Raw genomic sequence first — 27,367 nt, forward strand, 5'->3', positions numbered from 1 at the left:
TGCCTCTGGCATCAACAACTATATAAGTTGTAACTCAAAGAGGTGATTGGTGGCCCTAGGACACCTGACTCAGACAACAGTTTAGATATAGCTTAAGTAGAAATACTGAGTTGAAGAAAGAAAAACAAAACAAAACAAAACACATTTTTATGTTGATTGCTAGGGCTTGAGCACCTTTCAGGCATGGGTTAACTTACACATTTTTTTTTACTTGCTTAATATGTATTTGTTGTGCTAGGCACTGCAGATACCAAAGTGAATAAGACAGTATGGTTGAGGTGACACGTATATTTAAGTGAATAATCAAAATATAGTGTGCTAAAAGCTATAATATGTAATTATAGGTGCTGTAAAACATATAAGAGGAAGTTCTTGGAGCTCCCCAGAGAGGAAGATGTTTAACTGAGCCCCAAAGGACATGCAAGGGCTTGCCAGGGAAAGAAGGAGAGGGAGAGAAAGGGGAGCAGTAAGTGTGTCCCACCTCCTTGAGTGGGGATCTGGGCATTTCTCTTGTGGTACATCTGGTTATGGAATAGTGTCAGAAATAGAGATGGAAAACTAAGTAGGACCCAGGTTAAATCAGGTCAAATTTGGTATTTTACCAACATTGCAATGGCGGGGGGGGGCATTACAAGATTTTGGACAAATAGGGGGACGTGAGTTAGTTCCTTCTGGAATAAACAAAGTGACACATTTTAACTTCAGTGCTGCTAATGGTTGGGAAGAGGAAGAGTCAAGGCAGATGACCAATTAAAAGGTGACTCATTCATTTATTCATCCAATTGTTCATTTATTCCTTCATCTTTTTGAGTACTTGTATGTGCCAGGCACTGTTTTAGGGGCGAGAAATACCATCAGTGAACATAACAGACCAAGTTTGCCCTCAGTGGGATTACATTCAAGACATTCTGGCATGTAGAGGGGCTTAGTAACTAACAGTGATGAAGATCAATCATGCAGGAGAGGGGAACAGAGAGTGAGAGGAGAGGTCCTGTGTTAAATCTAGTGGTCAGGAAAGCCATCTTTTCAGAGGTGAATCTGAGCAGAGACTTGAATGAGGAAGTGAGCAATTTTGATCCCTTGGGTTAGAGAGATCCAGATGGAGGCAGCGGCAAATGAGAGACCCTGAGGGGGGAGCCTGCTTGGCTCCTTCTGGGAATAATGAGGAAGCCTTTATAGCTGGAGCAGCATGAAAAAGGAGAATGTGGTAAAGTTGGTGATCATAGCATGGCCAAGAGCCAGCTTTGTGGAGCCATGTAGGCCATGGTAAGGGTTCTGGGTATTACTGTGAGTGTCATGAAAGCCATCTCAAGGGCGGTGGTTAGGGAAGTGACATGTTCCAACCGAAACATTTTACAAAGCTCACTCTGTCTACTGGGTGAAGAGTGGATTGTGTATAGAAAAGAGTGGAAGCAGGAACACCAGTTGGGAAGCCTTTGCCATCACCCAGGTGAGGTGAGAGTTCAATGGTAGACCACTAAGTGAAGACACAGTAGGTAGTGGGACATGAGTAGCTACAGTAGTCCCTGCAAAGATAACAGAAGGGCCTTCATTAGGGTATTGACGGTAGACTGGAGAGGAGTGAAGAGTTTTAAGAGCTACTCAAAGTAGGTAGTGACTTAGGTAAAGGAGGAGAAATGGAGTCAGATGCCTGGTTTCTGGTGTGGTCAAGTGGAATGATGCGTCTTTTCACTTAGTGAAAAAATCCAGAGGAATGAATGACTCCTAAGTGACATAGGTTTCTTTTAATAGGTTCTCATAGATCCGAGGGTCTCCATCTCATTTTCTTCTTCAGGCCAAACTCATTGTGGGTTCCAGAAGAGCAGGGATCACCAAACTCATTTCAGAAAGGATCAGAATAACTCATTTCAGCTTCTGCAGTCCACACAGTCTCCGTCATACTTCCTCAACTCTGCCTTTATCGTGGGAAGCAGCCATAGAAAATACATCAGGGATTGAGGGTGACAATGTTCCAATGAACTTTTATTTACGAACACAGGCAGTGGGCTGGATTTGGCCCACCGGCCATGGTTTGGCTGTCCCCGTAATAGAGCAACCCCAGGCAGTTTCTTCTTTCATCTTGAGCAGAAAAGTTTTACACTGTCAGAGCAGAGGTGAGGCAAGAAATCAGAATACTTAGCAACAGCCAGCCTGGACCTGGCAAAATATGCAGAGTTGACTCCATTAGCAGCTGGGCCCAGTGACAGGGGACCAACTATTAACAGAAGGGTGGGGAACAGGTTGTTATCAGAGTATGGGAAATTCCGCTTTTCCTTGAGCCCTTATCCTGGGGTAAATGATTGACTACGGGGGAGGGGCCTCATGTGGCCCACATTTTTTTTTTTCTCCCCTGGGCTGGATTTCTTATAACCACAAGAATAATTTCAAGGGAATGATCAGCCAAATACTGAACACATGCCACTTGTCTTCTTCCAAAGGAACACATTTCTGGACCTGACGGGCATCAAGGACCCTCAGCAACTGTGGGCAAAGAGGTGTTTGCCAAACAGACCAGAGACCTTACACTGAATTTGCACATAGATAAAAAATATATTGTAAAGAAAAAGAAATTATTTCTTAAGCTGTTTTCTCAGTTTCCAATTTTGGAAGGATGGATTTTCTTGAAGTGAGACTCTCCTCTCAGGTATAATTTACTGGCACTGTCATTTAGCATTTTATTTCCACAAAGAATGGAAGCCCCGATAGTTACCACGCTGTGCAGCAGTGAGAATCTTCCCAAATGTAGGTTTCCCCTCATCACGTCAGTCCTGGCTTGGCTTTGCATTCAGGCATGGCCTGGGAACACAGTGTCTTTGATCCTGATAGCCTTTGTATTCCTTGCAGCTTTGAACTCCCATTATACTCTCTCCAGACAGAGTCTCTTAGGGCTTTGAAGTTTTTCTCATGCCCCATATGTGCGATCGTTGAGGACCTCGAAGAGCCTATTAAAAGCTTGCCACTTGAATTTTCCTCCACAAGTTTGCATTTGAAAAATACCTGACCTTCATCAGCTATGCATCAACCACCACCACCACCCTCCACTCTCCTCTGTAGGGTCTTCAAAAACAACCAAAAGGAGGGGATTTTTTTAGAATTGCATAGGAACTCCATTTTGCATAATCTTCCCGGAAAGATTTTTTATCCCTACCATTTTCTAGAGCCAGCATATTTTCACAAGGCATATTAACAGTCATCATCATGTTGGATATTAAGTTTGTAGACAAAAACACTGGGCTTGCAATCAAGAGTGTATAGGTTTAAGTCCCCCATGCACCACTTGATAGCTGTAGGATCTTAAGTTTCCCGACCACACTGAGGTCCAGTCTCTTCCAACAAAGGACGTCACGATACCAGATTACATGGTAATTGTGAGGATGAAATGAGGCAGCATCGAAAACCTCCTTAGTGCATTGTTTGCCATATAGTAGGTGCTCAATAAATCAGTGTCAGAATTTCTCCACTTCCAAGTAGGAAGTTCCACACCCAGGGGCAAAAGAAAGTAACTTGCTGTGGAGAAATGAGGGCGGGGTAAAGGACATCCTGTTTCAGTGCTCTAGGTCGGTGGTCTCCAAAGTGTGGTCCCCAGACCCGCAGCATCAGCCTCACCCAGAAACTTGTTAGAAATGCAGATTTGGGGCCCCATTCCATCTGTACTGAATTAGAAATTGTGTAGGTGGACCCAGCAATCTGTGTTTGAACTAAGCTTTGCTACTCCCTGGTGATTTTGGAGCACCATGCTCTGATGCTCTTATGATGGAACAGTTTTATAAGAATTATCATATTTAGTCTTTCTGTAAAAAAGGTTTTCTAAGGAAAAAAAATACTTAAAAAAAAAGCTAGCTGGAAGACCTGAAAACTTACCATTAAGAGCCCAAAGTAACGTAAAGCAAATAAGAAATACTCCCCCAGAATATTTGAAAATAATAGGATTCCAAGTATGTGGAACACCTAGGACATATCTAGAACGTGGGAATAAATGAAGACCACATTAATGGGAACAGGGACATTCCACAGAGGCTACAGCATGGGGGCTAGGGGCCCAGCCATCATCACTTGCAGTTTGCAAAGACTCAGAGTCAGGCACGAGAGTAGAAAAGCTTATAGTACTGGCTGTTATACGCAAACAAGGAAAATCAGGGAACACTACATAAAAAACTAATGATGTACTGTATGGTGACTAACATAACATAATAAAATTTTTTAAAATAATAAATAAATAAAAAGCTTATAGTGAAAACAGCAGGGCTTTAGCGGCTCTCTGATTGGAAGTTGTTGGCACAGGGAAGCAAGAGGTGAGCTAACAAGAAGGGGAGCCTCTCGTGTTTGCTTGGGGGGCGTATTGGTCTTTCTGTGGTTGGTCTTGAGGGAAAACATACAGAGGTTGGCCATCATTGAGTAAGGCCTGACCTTTCTGGGCTGGTTGCGGCAGACATTATCTGTCAGAGTTTTATTGTTATATAGGGTCTGGCCATTGTTTGTACATTAGGCTCTCAAGAAACCCAGAAAACAAGTGCATATATTTACAAGAAATGGGGTATGCTTTAAAAAGGTTACAGTTACAATATTTCTGAAGTTATTGGTATAGAGGAAAACAGTTAACATACCCATGGGCTCTACTATTTCTGCTTTACCTAAAAAGGCATTTAAAAATTAATTTACATAAGAAATATCACCAGCACAAACATTATCTGAGCTTAAGCCCCATGTATGGACTCCAACTATCGTGGGTTTTGCTCGTGGCAACTAATAAAGGTAATGAAGACAATACACACGCGACATAATTAGTTGTAAAAGTGATGTATACTGTCAAAGCCAAAATTGCACTGGACAAAATTAAACAGATAAGGATGACTTTTTCAAGGCTGTTGCTATTAGGGAGAGAAACCAGAATGCAGTCGGAACTCAATTTCGCTGAAACAAAAGACAGGAGAGGTTTTACAGGAATGGAGTCGGGGTGGGGCTCACAGGCCATTTGTGTTTGCTGTTTGGCCTTCCCCAAGGAAACAGGAGGTAGTTTTACAGTTCAGAGCAATGTGTCTGTGGAAGTTAGGCTCCTACCCTCCCACAGAAACTGGGAGAGGTGGGGCTCTGTCTTCCTTAACGGTAACATTTCAAAGGGATGGCTGCTAGGTCCGTGAGAAAGACAATACTGTATGGTGACTAACATAATGTAATAAAATAAAATAGAATAAAATAAAATAAAATAATAAAATAGCTAGTTTTAGCTTGTAAAACTGGAAAAAGGTTTTTAAGAATATTTCTATCCCAAAGGGCCAGAGAAAGAATTTACAATTACAAGTTTTCTAAAGTAATGCTCTAAGATCACACCTGTCAGAATGGCTGGCATCAAAAAGACAAGAAATAACAAGTGCTGGTGAGCTTGTAGAGAAAAGGGAACCCTTGTGCCCTCGGGGTGGGAATGTAAATTGGTGCAGCCACTATGCGAAAAACAGTATGGAGGGTCCTCGTAGAACTACCATAGGATCCGGTAATTTCACTTCTGGGTATTTACCCAAAGAAAATGAACACACTAATTTGAAAAGATACATGTACCTCTATGTTGATTGCACCCTTACTTACAATAGCCAATATACGGAAACAACCTGTGTCCATGGATAGGTGAATGGACAAAGAAGATGTGGCATATATATACACACACACACACACACACACACACACACAAACCATGGAATATTACTCGGCCAGAAAAAAGAATGAAATATTGCCATTTGTGACAACATGGATGGACCTAGAGGGTATTATGCTACTGAAATAAGTCAGACAGAGAAAGACAAACACCATATGATTTGTATGTGGAATCTGAAATACAAAATAAATGAACAAAAAAACCAAATCAGAAGCAGACTCCTAAGTACAGAGAACAAACTGGTGGTTGCCAGAGCAGGGGTGAGGGGAGTGGGTGAAATAAGTGAAGAGGTTTAAGAGGCACAAAATTCCAATTAAAAAATAAATAAGTTGCAGAGATGCAAAGTGCAGCATAAGGAATATAGTCAATAATATTGCAATAATTTTGTATAGTAACAGATTGTAATGACATTTATGGTGGTGAGCATTTCGTAATGTACATAAATGTTGAGTCACTATGTGGTACACCTAAGACTAATATAATGTTGTATGTCAACTGTATTTCAAATTTAAAAAAATAAGGCAAATACTCTAAGAAAAGGGAGGCCAGAACCTAGAGTAAGGAGAAGTCTGTCTAAAGTCTAGTCAAGCTGAGTAGAAAGTTAAGGCCGCCTTGGTCAATACCCAATCTTTTTTTTTTTTTTTAAGATTTTATTCATTTATTTGACAGAGAGAGACACAGCGAGAGAGGGAACACAAGCAGGGGGAGTGGGAGAGGGAGAAGCAGGCTTCCTGCTGAGAAAGGAGCCTGATGTGGGGCTCGATCCCAGGACCCTGAGATCATGACCTGAGCCGAAGGCAGACGCTTAACGACTGAGCCACCCAGGCGCCCCAATACCTAATCTTCCATCTTTATTGAAAACAACAGGGCCCTTACATTTAAGGTTAGTAAAATCCACACTAGAAAAACAATCCCAATTTTAGTCAGGGTCTCTCTTTTAAGTCAGAGTAACTTGGCCTCCTTTGTGCAGACTGTTGATTGGCAAGAAAATAAATACTGTCTTCTCTAATTTACCTGCAGTTCTTTCGGAGGACCATGCAGTGGTGAACAGGATGGGGGAAGGAAGCCTTGGCTAGGGAGGATTTTGAACTGCCTGGGATCCCGTGTGGATGTGCTTTTGGGAAAGATGTTTCTCATGTGACCAGGACTTACCAGGAGTGGAAGAGGAGGACACTCTCCAAAGATCATTGGTCCAGGGCTGGAGCCCGCTCATCAGATACAATTTTATGGCACAATTTGATACATAAAAAGAAAAAGAAGAACTGCTCTGGGTGCCCTGCCTCTTGGTCTCTCCTCATTCCCAGAAGTGGTCCCATGGTATTTCTGGGGAGCTATCCCTCTTGACATTTTCTTCACTCTTGGCTCCCACAGTACCATACTCACCTGATGTTCCTCAGATATCCTTGGGCATTTTTTCTCATTCTCCTCTGCTGGTTCCTCCTTCTTTCCTGCATGGCTTAGTATTAGAGTTCATCAAGCCCCTGGCCCTCTTGTTGGGTGATTGCATCTCTCCCCTGGCATCTAAATCCCATAGAACGCTGGAAATCCCAAGTGTATCTCTTTCCCAGCCATCCCTTCTGAACTCTAGACACACATATCTAATTGCATCTTTGACATCTTTACCTGAATGTCTTTTAAACACCCCCCCCTTTTTTTTTTTTTTTTTTTTAGTAATTTTAGTACACCCAGTGTAGGGCTTGAACCCATGAGCTCCAAGATCAAGAGTCGTATGCTCTTCCGACTGAGCCAGCCAGGCACCACTTCACTTAAATATCGTATAGATATCTCACACAACATGTTTTTCCCATCTCATGAAATTTCTATCTCATTACCCAGATAAGCAATTCAGAAATGGAACTTCCATTTCTTCTTCTTAGCCATCCATGGATCTATTGTTTTTACCTATCCCTTGACTTCCCAAATAAAGCTTTATTCCACCCATGGCCACAACCCTACTCCAAGCCACTGCCCTCACTTACCTGAATTTGGGCAAGGGCCCCTGACAGGCTTACTCTCTTTCTCTCACATTTGCATCCCCGGGGCCACTTTTCTGCTTAAATCACCTCATTGCATTCTCTATCATTGTCTGATGGAAGATAAACTTCTCAGCAGTGCATACAAAGCCCAAGGAATCTGGCTCCTGGCTACTTTTCAGAACTTACCCCAGATTCTTTATTCCTTGCTCATTCCCTTCCTACAATAGTGAATACAAAATGTCTTTCCTGTCCTAGGACCTTTGCACTTGTTCTTCTCCTGGCTTCTCTAACTCATGGATTCTTTGCATGTATCAGAATTCAGCTAAATGTCATGTCCCATGTTCCCTGATGATCTAGAGTTTTCCTCTAACTCAGTTGTTCTCTATCCACTATCTTGTCAATGCCCTTGATAGTTTTACTGTCTAGTGTGTGTGAGTCATGAACCAGCATCATGGGTATCCGTGATGCTCTTCATGAGCCTACGTGCTTGTGAGAAATGCAGAACCCCAGTCCCCATCCCAGGCCGAAAGAATCAGAATTTGCATTTTAACAAGATCCCCTGTAGATTCACATGAACATTAAAGTTTGAGAGTGTCACTTTGAAGTACTGATCACCAATTGTATTTCTTTAGCTATGCACTTGCTTATTGTCTTTGTCCATTAATAGTTTGAACTCCATGAAGTGAGGGTCTTGGTCACCTTCTTTACTGTTGTATCCCAGTGCTTGGCATATGGTTGGCAATCAATACATATTTGATAAATGAGAGATTTAATCTAACTTTCTCAATTGATCCGTGAAGAAACTAAGGCTCGGAGAAGGCTAGTGACTTCTTTGAAGTTACTGTTGTTAACATGGCCAGCGCAAAAAAAGAGAAAAGAGTTCTTGACTCCTGAGAAAGTGTATTCTGTGTGTATGTGACCTTGAAACCAATTGTTCTGGATGATGTAACAAACCTAAAACTTCCTTAGCTATTGTCCGTGTATGGGCTTCTGATATTAATAACAATGATTAATTATTTATATTATACTTTGTCATTTATAATCCATTTCCACATACACTAACATATGTGGAAATTTAACCAGAATTATTGTCATAACATTTTCTTCTATTAAGAGCAGAGAAAATGGTACACAGAGCCAACAAGTTTGTGGTATTTCTTAACAGATCAAGAGTCAATTGAAAAAAGCAAATGAAGAGAAAGGAGGGGTGCCTGAGTGGCGCAGCCAGTTAGGGGTCTGACTCTTGGTTTCAGCTCAGGTCACCATCTCAGGGTCGTGAGATTGAGCCCTGTGTTGGGCTCTGCGCTCAGCAGAGTCTACTTGAGATTTTTTTTTTTTGCCCTCTCCCTCTGCCCCTCCTCTCCTCCCCCCTCTAAAATAAATGAATATTAAAAAAAGAATAGAAAGGAAAATTTCTCATAATTGTCAGAGAACCAGTTTAGTGGAGTGGACAGCTCTTTGTCCAGATGAGGACTGCCCGGTCGCAGTTGACGGAGTGGTTGGAGGCTGTCAGAGGTAACCTAGGGATCTAACATGGATTTTGCTGAAATGGTTCCTGATTTATTTTAATTATCATTACTGGACTTACATTTAGTTCAGTGGACAGTTCTGTTTAATTAGAAAAGCTCCTTCCATGATTTAAATTTTGCTTGTCACTCACAGTTTAAAGTTTAGCTATTTCTAGTTCCTAATTGGCATGCCACAAATGAACCATAACAGAGAACTTGGGATTCTCTGACCCTGACATAGCCTTTTGATTTGAAATATACATTCTCTGGTGCCAGAAGTGTTCACCACATCTCCTGAATCTGGCTTTTTCTCCTACAAGAGGAAAGGCAATACAGGGGAGATGGTTCTAATGGTGAGGATGTGGTGGATGGAGAATCCATGTTCTAAGAATATGTTCAGATCATTGTCCATAGACAAGAAAACAACCAAAAATCAGCCAGTTCAACCTGCCTCCAACATAGGAGCCCCATACAATATCCTGATATGTGGTCATCCATGTAACCATTTTTTATTGTGATAAAATATACATAACATAAAATTTACCATTAATATGTAAAATAACCATTTTAAACGTGTGGTTCAGTGACAGTAAGTACATTCACGATGGTGTCCAACCATCACCGCTATCCATCTCCAGAACTTTTTCCTCTTCCTAACAGAAACTGTGTACTCACTAAATAACTTCTCATTCCCTGCTCCCCCAAGTCCCTGGTAACCACTATTCTGTTCTCTGTTGCTGTGAATTTGCATATTGTAGGCTCTTCATATAAATGGAATCATACAATATTTGTCTTTTTGTCTGGATTATTTCATATTTCACTAAGCATTTTGTTTTCAAATTTTATCCATGTTGTAGCTTGTATCAAAACTTCATTTCTTTTTATGGCTGAATAATATTCCATAATATGTATTACCACATTTTGTTTATCCATTTATCTGTTGATGGACACTTGGGTTATTTCTTCCTTTTGGCTATTAAGAATAATACGCTATAAACGTAGATATACAAGTATTTATTTATGCCCCTGCTTTCAATTCTTCGGGGGTTATACCTAGAACTAGAATTACTGGATCATCTGGTCATTCTATGGTTAGTCTTTTGAGACACTTTTGAGAAAGTTTCTTCTGAGAAATGGTTTTCCACGGTGGCCACACAATTTTACATTTCCAGCAGAATGCACGAGGGTTCCACTTTCTCCATGTGGTTATCAACACTGGTCATTTTTCAGTTTTGTTTTATTTTTATAGTACCCATCTTAATGGGTGCAAAGTGGTATAATAGGTATTCTTAAACATTTCTGTCCCAAGCTGAGGAGTTCAAAACAATGCCAGGAAGCTACTGTGGACCATAGTTAGTTGTTAGAAAGTTCTTACTATTTGTTACTAAATCTTACCTTTCTCTGGCAGTGACTCTCAACCTTGGTTGCACGTCAGAATAACTTGAGAGCTTTTAAAAATTCCAATGTTTAGGCTGCAAAACCCAGATCAATTAAATCAATGTCTTAGAGATTGGAGCCCATACATCAGCATTTGTGAAGGCTTCTTAGGTGATTTTAAAAAAAAAAGTTTTATTTAAATTCAATTTAGTTAGCATATAGTGTATTATTAGTTTCAGAGGTAGAATTTAGTGATTCAGTGCTCGTTACATCAAGCGCCCTCCTTAATGCCCATCACCCAGTTACCCCATCTCCCCACCTGCCTCCCCTTCCAGCAACCCTCAGTTTGTTCCCTAGAGTTAAGAGTCTCTTCTGGTTTGCCTCCCTCTCCATTTTTACCTTTTTTTCTTTCTCCTTCCCTTCCCCTATGTTTTGTTTCTTAAATTCCACATGTGAGTGAAATCATAGGGTATTCGTCTTGCTATGTCACCAAAGTTGAGAACCACTGCTTCCAACCTGACCCCTGGTCCCACTTAGTTCCTCAGTCTAGAGGGCGTCAGTTGTGATGACCCTATCATGGTGCCTTCTCTGGCAACTCCCATTAAGCAGCCAGCCCTTCATCCCCCGCTGGCAGTCCTGCCCTCCTCTCCGTCCCAGATTTTTTACCATAGTGATAGCTGATACTTGACACAGTTTCTCATTTATCTATTCATTGACTGTTCTCTGTTTCACTTATCTCTGCTTCTGTAAGACGTACAATGCCTAATGCAGAGTAGGTGCTCAGAAAATAGTGTTGAATGAATGAATGCATAAATCTACTCTTATTTTCAAATGACAGTGCTTCAGTTAGTTAAAAATAGCTTTTGTGTCTTATCTGTGGGTCTTCTCGTCTCTAGGCAAAATCTTCTTTGTACCTCCAGCCAGTCTTCAAAGACATTGAAGAATAAACCTCACCATTATGAATACATTGTCTTTCTTTCTTTGTAAATTGGAAAATAATTGAGTACTTCCCATGTACTACACATACCAGTACACACATATAGCAGATGAGACACTGTGCTAGGATCTGGGAATTGCAGTGAAAAAGAGAACCAAAGTCATTCTGTGGGAGTGGGACACAGGCAGTAATCAACAACAGAAGTCATTTCAGAGAACAAGTGCTATAAAGAAAATGCACAATGTTTGTTGGCTGTGACACATTAAATGGGGATTGACCTTAAGCTGAGACCTGAATGGCAAGAAGAAGCCAGCCACTAAAGAAGCATCCCAGGAGGAAGGCACAGCAAGTACAGCGGCTTTGGGGGGAGGTACATGTTTCAGCAGTGCTCTCTCAGTCAGAGCCTCTGAGAAGGACAAGGAGAAAAACCACTGTCACCTCCTTTGTTAGACACTTTACCTGCATCCACATGGCCTACGATCAAATTAGTTTGGGGTAGCCGTAGCACCCTATTGAAGCCTTTTTCCTCCTGAGTTAAATCTTCCCCTGTCCAGTATTTGTAACATGTTGGTAGTTGGAATTTAGGTGTGGAAGAGTGATTTGGATGAACATAAGTTGAATTTCTTTTCATGAACCCTTAGCCATAACAACTTCATTCAGTCAAAACACTTGTCAGCAGAGTGGAGGAACTTGTTGGTTTTCCAACCGCTGCAATACTGGTTCCTTGTTCCAGTTGGCGTCTTGACTTCCATACCTGAGGGAAAGAATTTTGGAGGAGACCAGAGCTAGAACGTGGTGGGGCCAGCAGCCATCTTGGTTTTCAGTCAAAGTAGCTCAGTAAAGACAGCTCTTTCTTGCTGCCTGGGACCCTGTGTTTCCAGTGGAGGGCTCATAGGACAAGGAGCTGTTCCCAGACCAGACTCTACTATATTTTGCCAATTCAGTTCTCCCCTCTGGGCCTCAGTTTCTCCATATTGTAATGCAGGGTTTGGGTCTGAGAGTTTTGAGATCCTTTGAAACTTCACTAAGAAGGAGAATTTTCTTACTACTCTATTAAAAATAAAACTTTTTCCTATAGCTTCTTCATAACCTTCAGATTTTATGCTTTCATTGATGTGGACGCTTGCTTCCAAATTACTAAAAACAAAATGATGAGTTTGCAGTAGGAGGGCAGGGTTTATAGGACCAAATCGGATGCCGAAATGGACAAGGACACAGATTTGAGCTGGGATGTTGGGCACCAAAAGAAATAAGGTCCAGGGCAGTGACAGGAGCCCCTGAGCATATCGATTGGCTGCTGTCTTTGCGATGGACTTCACAGACTCTGAGATCTGTTTATTCAGGTCAACTTTGTTAGAACAGTCTTCAAGCCATGACCTCTCCCTTGGACAGCCCATCTGTACACAGCAGCTTCCACATGGGCAGGGATAGGGGTCTGGAGAGAGGGTGGCCCTTCTATTCACGCAGACCCTGGTTCAAGTTACTGTCGTCATTCATTCGTCCAACACCATCTTTCCTTCATCCGACAAATGTGAGTGATGCATTGAAATTGAACTGATCAGTGAGTGGATAAAACAGACAAGGTCTCTGCCTTACATCCTAGCTGGGGAAGTGCACAAAACAGGAATCAACCAAATACATTTCTGAGCACAAGCTGAGGTAAGTGCTCTGAAGGAAAGTCACAGGCTCTCTGATGGAGAATAACTGTGCAGTTTCAGAGTAGTTAATTCCCCTCTCTGAGCCTCCTCCTCCTTATGTAGGAGTTAACTAGGATAACGTGTAAAGTAACAGGTACGGACATTGGCATACACTGGGTGCACAATAAATGTGTATTACAGCTGCTGTTGCTAAAGTGACCTTCCTGAAGATAAATGAGGGGAAAAATTGATTTTCTTTCCCGTGTCTCAGCGTTTCCTTTAATTCTGTGTATGTGTATGTGTATGTGTATCTGCGTGTGCCTGTGTGCGTGTGTGTCTTCCAGTTCCAAGGAGGGTTTTGGGTCAGTGGAGAAGGTCGTGCTGCTCACATTTCTCTCAGCGGTTATCCTGATGGCCATCTTGGGGAACCTGCTGGTGATGGTGGCTGTGTGCAGGGACAGGCAGCTCAGGTGAGTAGCAGAAGGAGACCTCAGGAGGAAACCGGTGTAGAGTTCTAGGATCTCCCTGGACAGCTGGGGCCTGAACTATGAGTTCCTTTATAATTGTAATTATGAAAGGGAAATGATGTTGTGAAATAGAGCAGGGAAAAATCACACATAATTTCCCATGACTAACATAACCAGTGTAAGCACTTACATGCATCTCTGTCCCATCTTTTTCCTGTGTTCAACTTCGGGTTTTGGGGTGGGGGAGGGTTGGTGATAGGTGTGATCACTATATATACACATACAATTGTTGAGGACATATCTAATCTAACCCCCCCCACTTCATCAGTGGTTCAGAAAAGAGGTGGCTGCCCAGTGACTGATCTAGTATTTAAACCTGTGTTTTCTGCTCTTTTCACTCATGAGTCTCAACTCAGCTGCAATTAAAATCATCTGAAGATCTTTTGAAATTGCTGATGTGTAGTATAAATATGTCTCATATAGTATTTGGAGCATACTACTGAATAGTTATTCGTTGTTTATTTGAAATTGAGATTTAACTAGGAGTGCTCTATTTTATCTGAAACCCTGGGGGGGGGGGCGGGGTACATGGATAGGTTAGTCACCCAAAGTCTCTGAACTAATTGATCTGGGGAGAGACATGGGCATTCATATATATATAAAAATTCACCAGGCGATTCTAAGGCTCAGCCTGGATCGAGAGCCACCAGGCCATGAGGGGGCATAAAAGATGCATTCCTGCCTGATCTGTGGCCTTCCTCTAAGCAAGGCATGCACGAATCCAGGGATGATGCAAAGAAAGTGTAAAAGCACAATTCTGACCGGGGTCACAAATGTGAGGCACACAGTAATCAATCTCAGAGAGGAAAACAGTGGAATTTGACACCATTTGTGAGGAGGGCCCTTGAGGAGGGTCCCCTGAGAATAACCAAACCATGGCCTGAAGGGGAGGATGGATGGGGAGAGAGAACAGCCTGTGTAGAGGCCCTAGGGAGGGGTTCCATGCACGGGGGCTCAAATCAGGCCCGTGTGGCCTCAGGGAAGAAGATGGGAGGGATTTGGGTGCAAGGGGGTCTGGAGAAGTCGGTGGTGGCTGGACCGTGCATGCCGTGTGGCGGAAGGGAAAGGGGGTCTTGCAGGACGCACTGGAGAGTTGACTTTCTTTTCCTTTGTCTCTCTCCCTTCTTTCTTTGTTTTCCTCTCCTCCTTTTTTCTCTCCTGCTCCTTTCGTTCCCCTTTTCCTTTGTTCCTCCCCCCTGCCTCCTCCCTTACACGTTTCACTCACAGGAAGATAAAAACCAATTACTTCATTGTATCTCTCGCCTTTGTGGATCTTCTGGTCTCGGTGCTGGTGATGCCCTTTGGTGCCATCGAGCTGGTTCAAGACATCTGGATTTATGGGGAGATGTTTTGCCTCGTCCGGACATCTCTAGACGTCTTGCTCACGACGGCATCGATTTTTCACCTGTGCTGCATTTCTCTGGATAGGTAAGGGCAGAGCAATGTGCACAGCGGAGCTCCATGCTGGGCACAAGGACCTGAGGGCTATTGGACCTTTCTTTCTTCCCTAGTTCATTAGAAGCGATGAATCTCAGAGTGATAGATCTGGCTACTCACTGGTTCCCCCACGCTCTAGTCTCTGCAGAGGGCTCCTTTTTAGTCAGGCCCTCTCTGAGGTCCTGCAGACGCCGAGGTTTGTAAGGCTTAGAACCTGCCTGCGGGGAGCTCACAATCTAGACAGTGACAGGTAGCGGCGATCAGATTCACTGTAGAGCTCTACATTTTTATACGGATGGCGTGAACCAAACTCTGAGGGAGTAAGAATTAATACACCTGCCCCGTAGGCAGCAGAGCTGGTTCAGAATGATAGTCTGATGTTTGAACATGACCTCCTCCCCAAAATGTGTCTGTATCATGATTTTATGTGCATGCAACCTGGAGAATCTTTTCCAGAAAGTTAATTGTAAAATCCCCAATAATTGATTGTTTGGGGGATGCGGGGCTAACATTTAATTCTTTTGAAAAATTTTGTTCTTTTTCTTCACATTTGACTTCAGAAGGCCTAATGATTTCCATCTTTGCCTTCTTTGTTTGAGATGTATATTTATTAGTTGTAGTAGGACTTTTTATTTTCTAATTCCTGCGTGTTTATATTCAGTAATAAAAGCAGAATGGAATTTAAAGTTCCGATAATTACAGGATCATAGACCGACATCACGGTATTCGTATCTCAGGGATAGTTCCCAAAAGAAAGTGTGGTGTGCAAGTCACATGTTATCGGAATGAGCAGGGACAAGCTTTTCTTATCTCTGGAAAAGTGCAACAGACCCAGTTTCTCCTCTGGTCTAGGGATAGTCACTGTTTCTTTAATCGTGGAACAGGGAAAGCAGTTGACTAAAATTAGAGATTGTGATGTATCTAAAATATGTGTCTTTAAACACGAAAATCAGAGTCTGTCCAGAGAATTACTCACAATGGGGAAGGTCTTGAGGGCCTGGAACCAGCTGCAGGAACAGCGGATTCATCTCCTATCTCATGGGACAGGTGCTTATTGATGGGAATGGCAAGCATAATGGCCAGCTCTGCTTAAATTGTGTGAGCTCTTTCTCTCTCTTTCTCTACCAAGAACACATAGTTGAATGTGCTGAAGTTAAATGCACATATAATGAGACTCTCTAGCTATAGATAGTGACATTGGTAAAACTGAGCTGTTGGTTGGCAGCCAGACCCGTAGCATGTCATAGTGTGAAATTTGTGTTTATTAGCTTATTTACAACAGTCTGACTTCAGTACATGAAAGACTTACAGGCAGTCACTATATACTGTATGGAAGTTTGCAGGAGAGGAAATGAAATGTCAGGGAGTAGAAAATGCATGGAAATCTTGCGGGGTAGCCTGCCTATGATCACTGCCAAAATGAGTGCCAAGACTAAAAATATTATAGGAGCTTGGAGAAGGCAAAGCTGAGGGGATCATGGCAACTGGAGTTAACCTTCAGTTTGGGGGAAAAGCAAAGGGAAGAAAAAGAGCCGAGTAGCGAGTGAAGAATGGGGGAGACACGTAGAATTATCTTCCTGATTTGGAAAATTTACTCTGAGCAGTCCTGAGGAAAGGACTGCAGGTTCCCTACGGAGATTTGGCTTCAGAGTTCCAGATTAACTCTCAGGTTTTTTTGAAATCATGAAATTTTCCCCACGTAGGCAGGAGCTGTCGTGAAGCAGGATGGGCTGGTCATTAAGATCCATCTGCTTTAGAACGGAAGAGATTTGGGTTCAAATCCCACCTCTGCCAATGTTTAGCTCTGAGAATGGTGGTAAGTTTTTAAGCTTTTCTGAGTCTTCTGTTTTCTCATCTCTAAAAATGGGGGCAATAGCATCTATTTTATAGGATTGCAGTTAGGATTAAGTTAGATAGTTCATTGAAGGCATGGCACTGGCCCCGCTAGGCACCATACAAAATGCTAGTGGATGTTCATTTCAGTTCCTGCAACTATCCATGCACTTCATGATACTTCTGAACTTGGACCTCCTCAGTGAATAGCTGCTCCAGCAGATGCATCATCCAGAAATCAGGTAGTTATTCTTAATGTGGTCTTTCCTTATCTCCTGCATTTAAACAATAAGTCCTACTGATTTTCCTTCCTAAACAGATCCAACTCTGTTTCTCTCCATCTTTATTATCCTGGTCCAAACTAATGTCATCTCTTGCATAAGCCACTTCAGCAACCTCCTAATTGTTCTCCCCACATCTACTTTATTCTCCTCCAATCTGCTTGCCCCTTACAAGATCTCATTGCCAGAGCCAACGATGCAACTTTGATCTTGTTGCTCTTTGCCTGAAACCCTTCAATGGGTGTCATCGTACTAAGGATCAAGACCAGACTCCTTGACCTGTAAGGTTTTGTGCCATCTGTCTCCTGTGTCCCCAGCCTCACATGATGCCCTTCACCAGACTCACTCCCTGGGCTGCAAGCTGTCTTGGCCTTCTTTCTCTCTCCAGTGCTCTGTGCTCAGCACTCCCAGGACCTTCGCTCCACTCTCTGCCTGGAAAGCTCCTTTGCCCCCTCCTCTCCTGCTTGTCTTTCAGATTTTAGCTCAATCCTTTCCTCCTTCCAGAAGCTGTCTCTGACCCCATCAAACCAATTCTGCTTTGTAAAATTTAGTGCAATTGTGACTTAAATCAATTCTTTGACTTTTTTTTGCATTTATACTCTCTTTATTGAAGTATAATTAACATACTGTGTTATATTACTTTCAGGTGTACACACAGTGCTTCAACAATTCTATATATTACCGAATGCTCACCGCGATAAGTGTAGTGACCATCTGTCACCCTACAACGTTATTACACTTTTATTGACTATATTCCCTATGCTGTACTTTTCATCTCTGTGATTTATTCATTTTGTAACTGGAAGTTTGTACCTCTTATTCTTCTTTATCTATTTCACCCGTTCCCCACCCCCCCACACACACACTTACTCTCTGCCAACTCCCTGTTTGTTCTCTGTGTTTAAGAGTCTGGGGGTTTTTTGCCTCCTTTTTTGTTGGTTTGTTTGTTCATTTGTTTTGTTTCTTATATTCCACTCATATGTGGACTGTCTCCCCTGGTGGGAGAAAGTGCAAGGGTATGAATAAGGACAGGGTCCCGCCCTCATGGAACTTACCTTTTTAATGGAGAAATTAACAATTAGCCAGTAATTACATAAATACTGATTTAGGTGTTTGGGAAACACTGTTCAACAAATGGAATGTTCAGTACACCCTCTTTTTGAGGGAATTCTCTCAAAAATTCTCTTTTTGTGCCACCACTAGCTCCATTTCCTTCTCTGTTAGTGGACATCAAAACCTCTTATACCATAAATAAGATGGAGCCAGATGGTTTCGTTTGGTTTATTTTCCTCAGGGAGCCTGGGAAATTTGCCAGTTGTCTCTAGCATCTCCTGTCCCTAAGGGTGATATGCTCATTGGGATGGAAGGTCCACCCTGAACTTGATAACACAACATCTTAGCCTGGAAGAGTATGCTTTTATTTATCATCTAGCTTCTGTTTTTCTCTGTCCCTCCCAGCTTGACAGTTGGGCTGGGTTGGACTGGGCTGGGCCAGAGCACAGAGTGAGCGTGTCAGTGAGATTTGATTCCTGGCAAGATGTTTTGTCTTCCTCTCTGGAGCTACCATGAGTCTGTGGGGACAACTGATCTAGAGTAGTGCTTCCTAGACAAGAACGCTGACTGTGATTCTTAATCCCACCCGGATGGCAGACCTTTGGATCAAAGTGAGATGTAGGACTCTATTAATATTATAAAATGCTTTTTCCCAACTGCAGTGCTCCACCCACTGTGCTTCCTGGTGCTTGGAGAATTGAATCCTATTAATGAAAGTTTATTGCCTTGTTAAAAATCATTTCTAAAGCATAATTAAACTACTTGCATCATATAGTATGGTCATGGGAGACCAGAAAACTGCATTAAAAGCATTATAGTACAGTTGATTATTTTGAAGCTAAGGTTCTGTGGTGAATGAAAACCAACCAAGTATTTGTCATAGAGTACTGGTTTTAATCCAGCCACTAAAAACCATGGGAAATAGTTATGTGTGTTGTCCTAGAAAGATATCACTGGTGTGTTATTTGGGGGAAAAAAGTGTCAGATTTTAATGTTCAGAATAATTCCACTTTTGTAAAATAAATATAGAAATGTTTGTATCTAGGTGTACCTGAGTGAGTGTGAGACAGGCAGAGACAGAGAGAGAGAGAGAGAGAGAGAGAGCGAGATTATGAATAAAATTTCACCAAACCATTAACAACAGTTATATGGGAGGGGGGCAGTTGGGAGTGGTCCTGGCGAGACTGGATAATCAGTTGGATTGGGGTCAGGAGAGACATCACTCTTACTAACTTCTAAAATATGTTTTAAACTTCAGTTTTCCCTTTGCTAGATATTGACACTTCTTGAACGTAGGAGTATCCATGATAGCCTGTGGCTGACATGACAGCCTTAGACCAGCACATTCTCAAGTCACTGAGAACGTTCTGACATTAGTCTAGGAGTTCCCTCTGAGGGCTGAGCAAGGCGGAGAGCACAGACATCTTTCAGGCCAGTGTGTCCCCTCTGCTTTCTCACAGGATGCCCTGGACTCACCCTGGGTGGGAGCCCTCACCTTCTCCCAGGGTCAACATACTCTTCCTCCCCCTGACCCTCCCATCCATCTTCCTTGGTCCCGCCCCAGGTCATGACCTTCCGCCTGACCCACTGCAGCAGCCTCTTTTCTAATCATCACAGCTTTAAACAAGCATGACAGTAATACCTGAGCATTGTAAAAAAAAAAAAAAATGCCGTCAGTTTACAAGTAGAACATAAAAAGGTCTCCATTCTCCCTCTGCACCTCCACAGCTGTAAGTAAACCCTAGAGGTGACCACCGTAAATGGCAGCTTCCTGCCAGTTCCAGTCATGTTTTATACACGAAGCAGACTTCAGTGAATATATTTTTTGTTTACTCAAACGGATTTATGTTTTAAATAAGCCTTTGAAAAGGGCTTTCCCTGTATATATCCCATTGAATTTCCTGGATGTAGTGTTTTGACCAACTTGCTTCTCAGATGATATATTAGTAAGATCTTTTTCAGCAGCGTGTGACAGAAAATAAATTGATTGGTTCAGGTAGCTAAAAAGTCTGGCTTCAGACGTGGCTTTCGGCAGGGTTTGAACAATGCCATCTAGGCTCGCTCTCTCCCTCTGTCTCTGTCTCCCTCTCCTTGTCGCTGCCTTTCTTCTTTCTTCTGTCTCTTCCTTCTCTGTCTCTCTCCCTTTCTGTCTCTGTACATTTCTCTGTGTTCTCTTTATATCCGCCCTCTCGGTCCCTAGGCTGTGTTCTTCGTGGATTCAGTCTCGGGCAGGGCTTAGAGAAATGAGTCTAAAACCATCCTTAACTCATGAGTCCACAGGATAAGACACCTAAATACTCTTTCTCGTGGAAGAACTTTGGCTGCCTTTGCTTGAGGCACTCTCATGTTGACCAGTCACCACGGTGGGATGACCAATCAGGGTTGCTGGGCAGAGGTGAGGCACCATGACTGTCAGCTTTACTAGAAGCATATGGCAGTTCCCTCTGGAAGAAGGGTGTTGGGCAGACAAGAACAACAGACATCGGCTTCTTTTAGGCTGGCCGAGGGACGTGTGGATATCTTTATGGAGCCTCCACAACAAGACAAAGGTTTGCTCTTCCCACCTCTTCTTGTTTTAGGCCAAACAATCCCTAGATCCTTCCACGGGCTCCATAGGTCAAACTTGTTAGACTTTTAAACATTTTGATCCCCTTTCCCTCATCAATGCTGTACTTTGTCATATTTGGCATCAAATTCAATCCCCTTTAAAGTCTTTCACTTCCCTCAGTATACCATTCTCTACGGCATTGCAAGGTTTCCTCGTTGATACCAAATTGTCACCCTTTCCCTTGGCAACCCAAGAACTTGACGTGTTTTATCTGCAAAAACTCTTCCAACCATTTCTCAGTCACAGATTTTCTTTTAAAACAAGTTTACTTGTTAAACATATGATTTTGACTCAAAGGTTGCATATTTCATCCTGTGCTAGAGATAAACGTGTCTGCACTTCTTAATGATCTCCCTGCGGCACCACTCAATTTTGTAACATATACCTGAAAAGTGTCTGTCACTGTGAACTTGTGTCACACAGCTATATTTGTATTCCCAATGGGATTGAAATACGCTTCTGTAAGGAAAGCATATTATGTTTCTCCTTCTCACATACTCTTGGAGGCCTGGTTCATGCTTTGTACATAATAGTAGTATTTGTTGAGTGAATCTCATGCTAGAGGATATGAACTCTTATTTTTTTTTAAGATTTTATTTATTTATTTGACAGAGAGAGACACAGCAAGAGAGGGAACACAAGCAGGGGGAGGGGCAGAGGGAGATGGAGAAGCAGGCTTCCCACAGAGCAGGGAGCCCGATGCGGGGCTCGATGCCAGGACCCTGCGATCACGACCTGAGCTGAAGGCAGACGCTTAACAACTGAGCCACCCAGGTGCCCCATTTATTTTTATATTCATTTCATCAAATATGTATTGAGCACTTACTAATTGCTAGGAGCTGAGCAGAGCAGTGGAAGTGCAGCGGTGAACAACCAGAAAAAGCTCTGAATCACAGATTTTTTTAGTCTAGTGGGGAATACAAGTAATAAATAAGGAATTATGGTAAAATGGTGGTCATTGAAATCAAGGAGAACTTGGCCTCCAAAGCAGGGGAAGCTCTGGGAGGAAGTAACGGTGAGGCTGGGATCTGTGGAATATGCAGATGTCAGTAGGTAAAGGGGAAGAAGAGGAGGCATGGGGAAAGAAGGTTCCAGAAAACAGCATGTGCAAAGTCCCAGAGGTTTCTCAGTGACACTTTATCAACTATTGGTTGATAAATTCTTACCTTGTGTTTCAGTGCTTTTCCCAACTCGTCCTCAGTCTGTTTTTCCTACCTCAGCTCCCACCCACGAGTGATCCGTTATCATATTCTGAGTATGATACATTTCCTCATAGCCCCATGTTGCTGCCTGTATCTTGCGTTCCTTTTCTTTTCCTGATGAACACTCACCTTTCAATATCCAGACAAGATGTGTCACTTTCTCTACCAACTGGTCAGGCTTCAGTCCCAGAGATTTGTTGTTTCTTCCTGTGAGGGCCCATAGTATATTAAGTATCCATTATCATTTACCTTAATCATTGGTTTATGTCCTTCTCACCCTAGACTAGAAGCTCCTTGAGAGTCAGCCTTCAACTCGCCGGTCCTGTGCGCTTCTGATCAGTCCCCAGTAGCTGCTCCTGGCACATTTAGCTGATGCTCTGAGATGTGACTTGTGGTTGCCTGGGCAGACTTTGGTGTTCATTTTTCTACCCTTCTAGAACGTGCAATGTAGCAAATAGTTAAGAACGAGGTCTGGGATGCTAGACTACCTGGATTCAATCCCGGCTGGAGCAGTTATCAATTGTATAATCTTGAGAAGTTACCTAAATTTTCTGGGTTTTATCTACTCAGCTGTAACATTGTATGAATAATAGTACCTTCTCTTTGGAGTTTATGAAGAATAAATAGCTGAGTGCATGCAGAAAACATAAATCAGTTCATGGTACCTGATAAGGATTCAATAAATGTTAGCCACAGTATCGTTCCATTATTGTTTTCCTTTTCAAATGCAAATTTCTACTGGTTGTTGTGGGTGCCTTCCCAGACACTGGTAGCTGCCTTTGCCTTTGCGTTGAATGACTGAGTGTCCTTCAAGTATAGCCCCTCAGCCTGCCAGCACTGGGCATCTCCCGCATTCCCTTTGGAGAGCTCACCCATTCAGTGGCTTCAGCAGCAGCTCTGCTCCCTTGTCTCCTGCAGTCTCGTCCCATGCTGGGCTCTGGGGTCCTGTCTCTACCTGCCTCTTCAGCATCTTGCCTTAAGCTTCTGTCTCTCTTCTTAATTTCCAGTGTGCCCAAAGTGGAAATTTCCATCATAAACTAAGATCCTCTTCTACTTTGTACGTCAAAGGTGCATCTGTTAGTCATCTTTTAGTCATTTAAATGCAATTTTTGAGGTCATCTTTGACTTATCTATCATGACCGGCTGGATGCCAAATCATAGATGTATTTTCAGAAATATCTTTCTGATCCATCTTCCTCCTCTTCACTCATCCCCCCCCCTCATTTCTTGATTGTTGCAGTAGGTTTTTGGTTATTATTCCTGTATATTATCTTATTTTTCAGGTGTATCTTTAAATTATTTAAATATATTTAAATTTTTTCCATATGTCCCTAGCTCAAAAACTTACAGGGCACAGCATATTCTCCTTCCTCTTCCTAAATAGGGTTGCTTTGGTCTAAACTTGCCCGTTTATTTATCAGCATTACCAGAGCACGGACTTTGGCAGATATGGGTTTAAGTCCCAGTTTTACTGTATCCTGGCCCTATGATATTGGGCAAGTGGATTGAACTCTCTGGGGCTCAGTTGCCTCATATTTAAAATGTGGATAATGAGGGGTGCCTGGGTGGCCCTTGATTTTGGCTCAGGTCATGATCTCAGGGTTGTGATCTCGAGCCTCACACCGGGCTCTGTGCTCTTCTCCCTCTGCGCCCCCCCCAAAAAAAAGAAAAGAAGAGGGGGAAAAGTGGCTAATGAGAGCTCCCTTGTAGAGTTGCTATAGGAATTAGATACAATGTAGAATACACCTCCTGCCGCATAGTGTGCCCTCAGTGAGTGGGTGTCATGTCCAGTAGGAATAGTGGTAGTTGTAGGAGAGAGAAGAAACAGACAATTACGGTACAACTGGAGAGGTGCTGTGTCACAGGCATAGACGAAGTACTGTGAAAAACCAGGCCGGAGATGGGGAACCGATTCCAGATCTCTAACAGAAAGAAATCTCTCCTAGTGTTTTTTTTGGGCGAGTACAAAGAACTTTCAAGGTGATAGGACCCTTGAGCTGAGTCTGGAAGGGTGGGTGGGGCAGTCATCCAGTGTCTGCTGGAAGATTGATCAATCCATACGTGTCCTAAAGTATACCTTACAAACCTTTGTGTGTGTCCAGTAAACCCTGCCAGGATGTTTTCAGATGACAGTTTTGGCAGATTATCCCTTTTTCTTTAGTCTATGAAACTCAAGGAGACCCCTTCCTAGACAGCTGATATTCCCCTTCTTGCAAGTTTTCTGATCTCGAAGGTACAGAAGAATGTTTAGCAGAGAGGAGCACAGAAAGCATTAATCTGCAGATTGTACAAGGTGTTATGGCTCCTGCAGAAGCCCAGTCTGATGCCCTTCAGATCTCTGATGGAAAGGCGTCTCTCCCTGTCTCCCCACCCCCACAATTTTTTCTTCCTGGAACCCAAATTCTCCCTCTGCTCTTGGCTACATTCTCAGTCTCCCTTCGTGTCCCTGGTTCCTTCTTCACCGATCCTCCAGGTGACTGGTCACTTGCCAAGCCTCTTGGGGAGCATAAGGAAAGCCCTTTAGCTCTTCTTGAAGCTGCTGCTGCTTCTCCATCTCTTCAGAGGGGAACCAGAGCAACTGGCATATTACTAAACCAGTTACTGCAAGGAGAAAGACAAATCTCTTTATCCAGAGCTCTGCCACAAAATGTTTGGCTAACGCCCCCTACTGGAGGGAGGACTGATATCCAGCCAATGAACCCCACAGTTAAACCAGACTAGATATTACTTGTTTACTTGTTGTGGCTTATCTATATAACATCTGCCCCAAAACTTAATGGCTTGAACAACAAGGTATCCTTATTAGATCTCCCAATTCGGTGCCTCAGGAATTTGGGCTTGGCTAAAGTCTCTTGATGGTGTTTAGCTGGAGACTGGACTAGCCTGGAGGGTCCAGGGCAATTTATCACATGCATGGCACCTTGGTGGGGTCATCTGGAAAGCTGGGCTCAGCTGGGCCCTTCTCCCTGCCCACCTGGTTCCAGGTCTTTATATATGATCTCATATTAATACATCTTAGATTTCTTACATGACAGCTCATGGCTCTGAGCAACCAAGAGTCCTCTTAAAAGTTAATCTTGGGACTGGCATATAATACTTCCTTATGGACTCTTGGTCACAGCGGTCAAAAGGCAGCCCAGATCCACGGGAAGGGGCAGACTCTCCACCTATGGATGGGAAGTGTCAAAGAACTCATGGCCATCTTTAATCCAACACAATTACAACCTCTTACAAAAACTGAGGTGTTTAACACATAAGAAAACAGACCCAAAGACACCAAATGATTTGTCAAATGTTGGAAGGAATATCCATGAAAGAGTTGAAACTAGAACTGATTTTCTTGCCAAAGGCAAGAATGCCCCTTGTAACTAATAAATTTACTGATTCAGTGGAGCTCTTTATCCCCTAAGTCCAAAGTCCTGAAGACCATTAGCTTGTGCTTTTATGAATTAGGAATTGTGGCAGGGGGGCAGAAATCTGTGGTGAAAGGTTTGTTTTCCTGATTCCATTGCAGTACTTGGGTCTCAGCAGGCAGGTGCTACTTCATCTCTTCTCACTTGTGGTTTAACGTTTCTTTCTTTAGTTGATCTTGATTAGACATTTGGTCTCAGTGACCATCTAGGATATTGTCTTTGATCATTTCAGGTAGGAGGACTGGGCCTGGATTAAGTCCATAAGAGAATACTACACATAATCAATTTCATTGCTTGCAATGGCCTCAATGTTTCCATTCACCTTTAGGGACCAACTCATTCACCATTTTGTTTCTTATTGACTACTAGGAGAGATAGTGAACCAGGTGACTTCCATTTTATTAAATAATTCAAAGCCCCTGATTCCAAAATGAATTTGAATCTATTTGAATTCATATATCCATATATATCCATCCATATATATATATATATCCATATATATACTCTCTGATCGTTTACATATATATGTATACTTATGTATACTTACATGCTTAGATATTAGGTATATACATGAAAGGTCAGAAGGAATAGAGGTAAAAATCATAACTATTATTTATTAATCTTTATGGGCCAGGAAAACATTTAAAACATTTCATCAGTTCTCACCATCAGTCAGGGAGGTGGACACAATGTTTCCCATATTACACATGAGGAAACTGGATCATTGAGACATCACATAACTGATCCTGAGACCACAGAGCTAATAAATGGTTAAGGCAGGGAGACTTGATACCCAGATCAAGACATAAAGTTGACTGCTAAAATCTCTAATTCTGAGAATCTAAGGTTCCAAGTTATTCTCCTTGCTCCTTCTGCTTTCCCTGTGGCTGTATGGCAGGAAGTGAGGAGGAAGAATTTTCCTTAATTGCAGGACGAGTGGGGAAGAGATTAGCATGGAGCTTAAAATACATGACTGTCTTCTAAGAGTTGTCAAAGTAAATTGTGTCCCCAGAGACATTTAAAAGCAATTTGATCACACATTTACACATGGCTGCAGTTGGGGAAGCTGGTGGCTGGTCTATCAAAGGGGATTTTAATGGAGTTTTATAAGCAATAGTTTGAAATGTTTTTGCATGAGACATTTCTTTGCAAAAAGCCATGCCACATCTTAGTTAATCCGGGCCATCTGGAACCTCACTTGTCACTTGAACATTCATTTAACCACTTTGTAAAAGTTTTCTAATTAAAGAGGAATGGGACTTGTCCAAAGGAAGTCTAGAGAACAGATCTTGCAGATAAATCTATTCCTGAGATGAGACAAAACTGCCTTCCCTGAGGAACACTGTCCACCCAGCTTACGAGCCAACAATCCTTTCTCTTGAATTTGTTGTAATTCAGCTTCTTTGGTGGAGCATGTAACAATGTTGATTGCAATGGACATTTTCCAGTTCAAAAAACTTTTGGTGACTCATCCTGGCATAGCATGCAAAAACCTCTGAGACCATCGTTCTCAGAGTCCCCAAACCACCACCAGCAGCGTCACCCCGGACCATAACGGAAATGCGAATTCTTGGACCCCGTTCCAGATCTTCCAGCAACCTGTTTCAGCAAACCCTCCAGGTGGTTCTGTGACATGCTACAGTTTGAGAACCACTGCCTCTTCAGCGGGCCTTTTTAGACGTATTTTTTTCTACTTCCTTACCAACACTCTGCGGTCCAGCTAACTTGTACTCTTCTTATGTTTATAAGGCTATGTAGATACATGGATATAGATTTATGGATTTATTATATATATATATATATATATACACACACATATATATATATATATAATTTCTGTCTCCTGGCTTTTGTCCATACTGTTTCTAGTACATGGATTACACTTTCTCCTCTACCATCCTCACCCAGGCTCTGGTGTCCACCTTAAAAGA

General features: G+C 42.5%; 1 protein-coding gene across 4 annotated transcripts in view; it reads left to right on the forward strand.

Annotated features, from left to right (window-relative positions):
* Window positions 1–27,367, forward strand: part of HTR4 (5-hydroxytryptamine receptor 4) — a 179,331-nt gene that overhangs the window by 85,057 nt on the left and 66,907 nt on the right. For all 4 annotated transcript variants that reach the window (XM_073890899.1, XM_073890900.1, XM_073890902.1 and 1 more), the window contains 2 exons: window positions 13,427–13,552; window positions 14,837–15,037. In XM_073890899.1, coding sequence (XP_073747000.1) covers window positions 13,427–13,552; window positions 14,837–15,037 — 327 coding nt within the window. The remainder of the gene's footprint in view (window positions 1–13,426; window positions 13,553–14,836; window positions 15,038–27,367) is intronic.

This window comes from Callorhinus ursinus, unplaced genomic scaffold (assembly GCF_003265705.2).
Source record: "Callorhinus ursinus isolate GAN/ISIS: 27379988/994484 unplaced genomic scaffold, GSC_fseal_2.0 scaffold3, whole genome shotgun sequence".
NCBI lineage: Eukaryota > Metazoa > Chordata > Mammalia > Carnivora > Otariidae > Callorhinus > Callorhinus ursinus.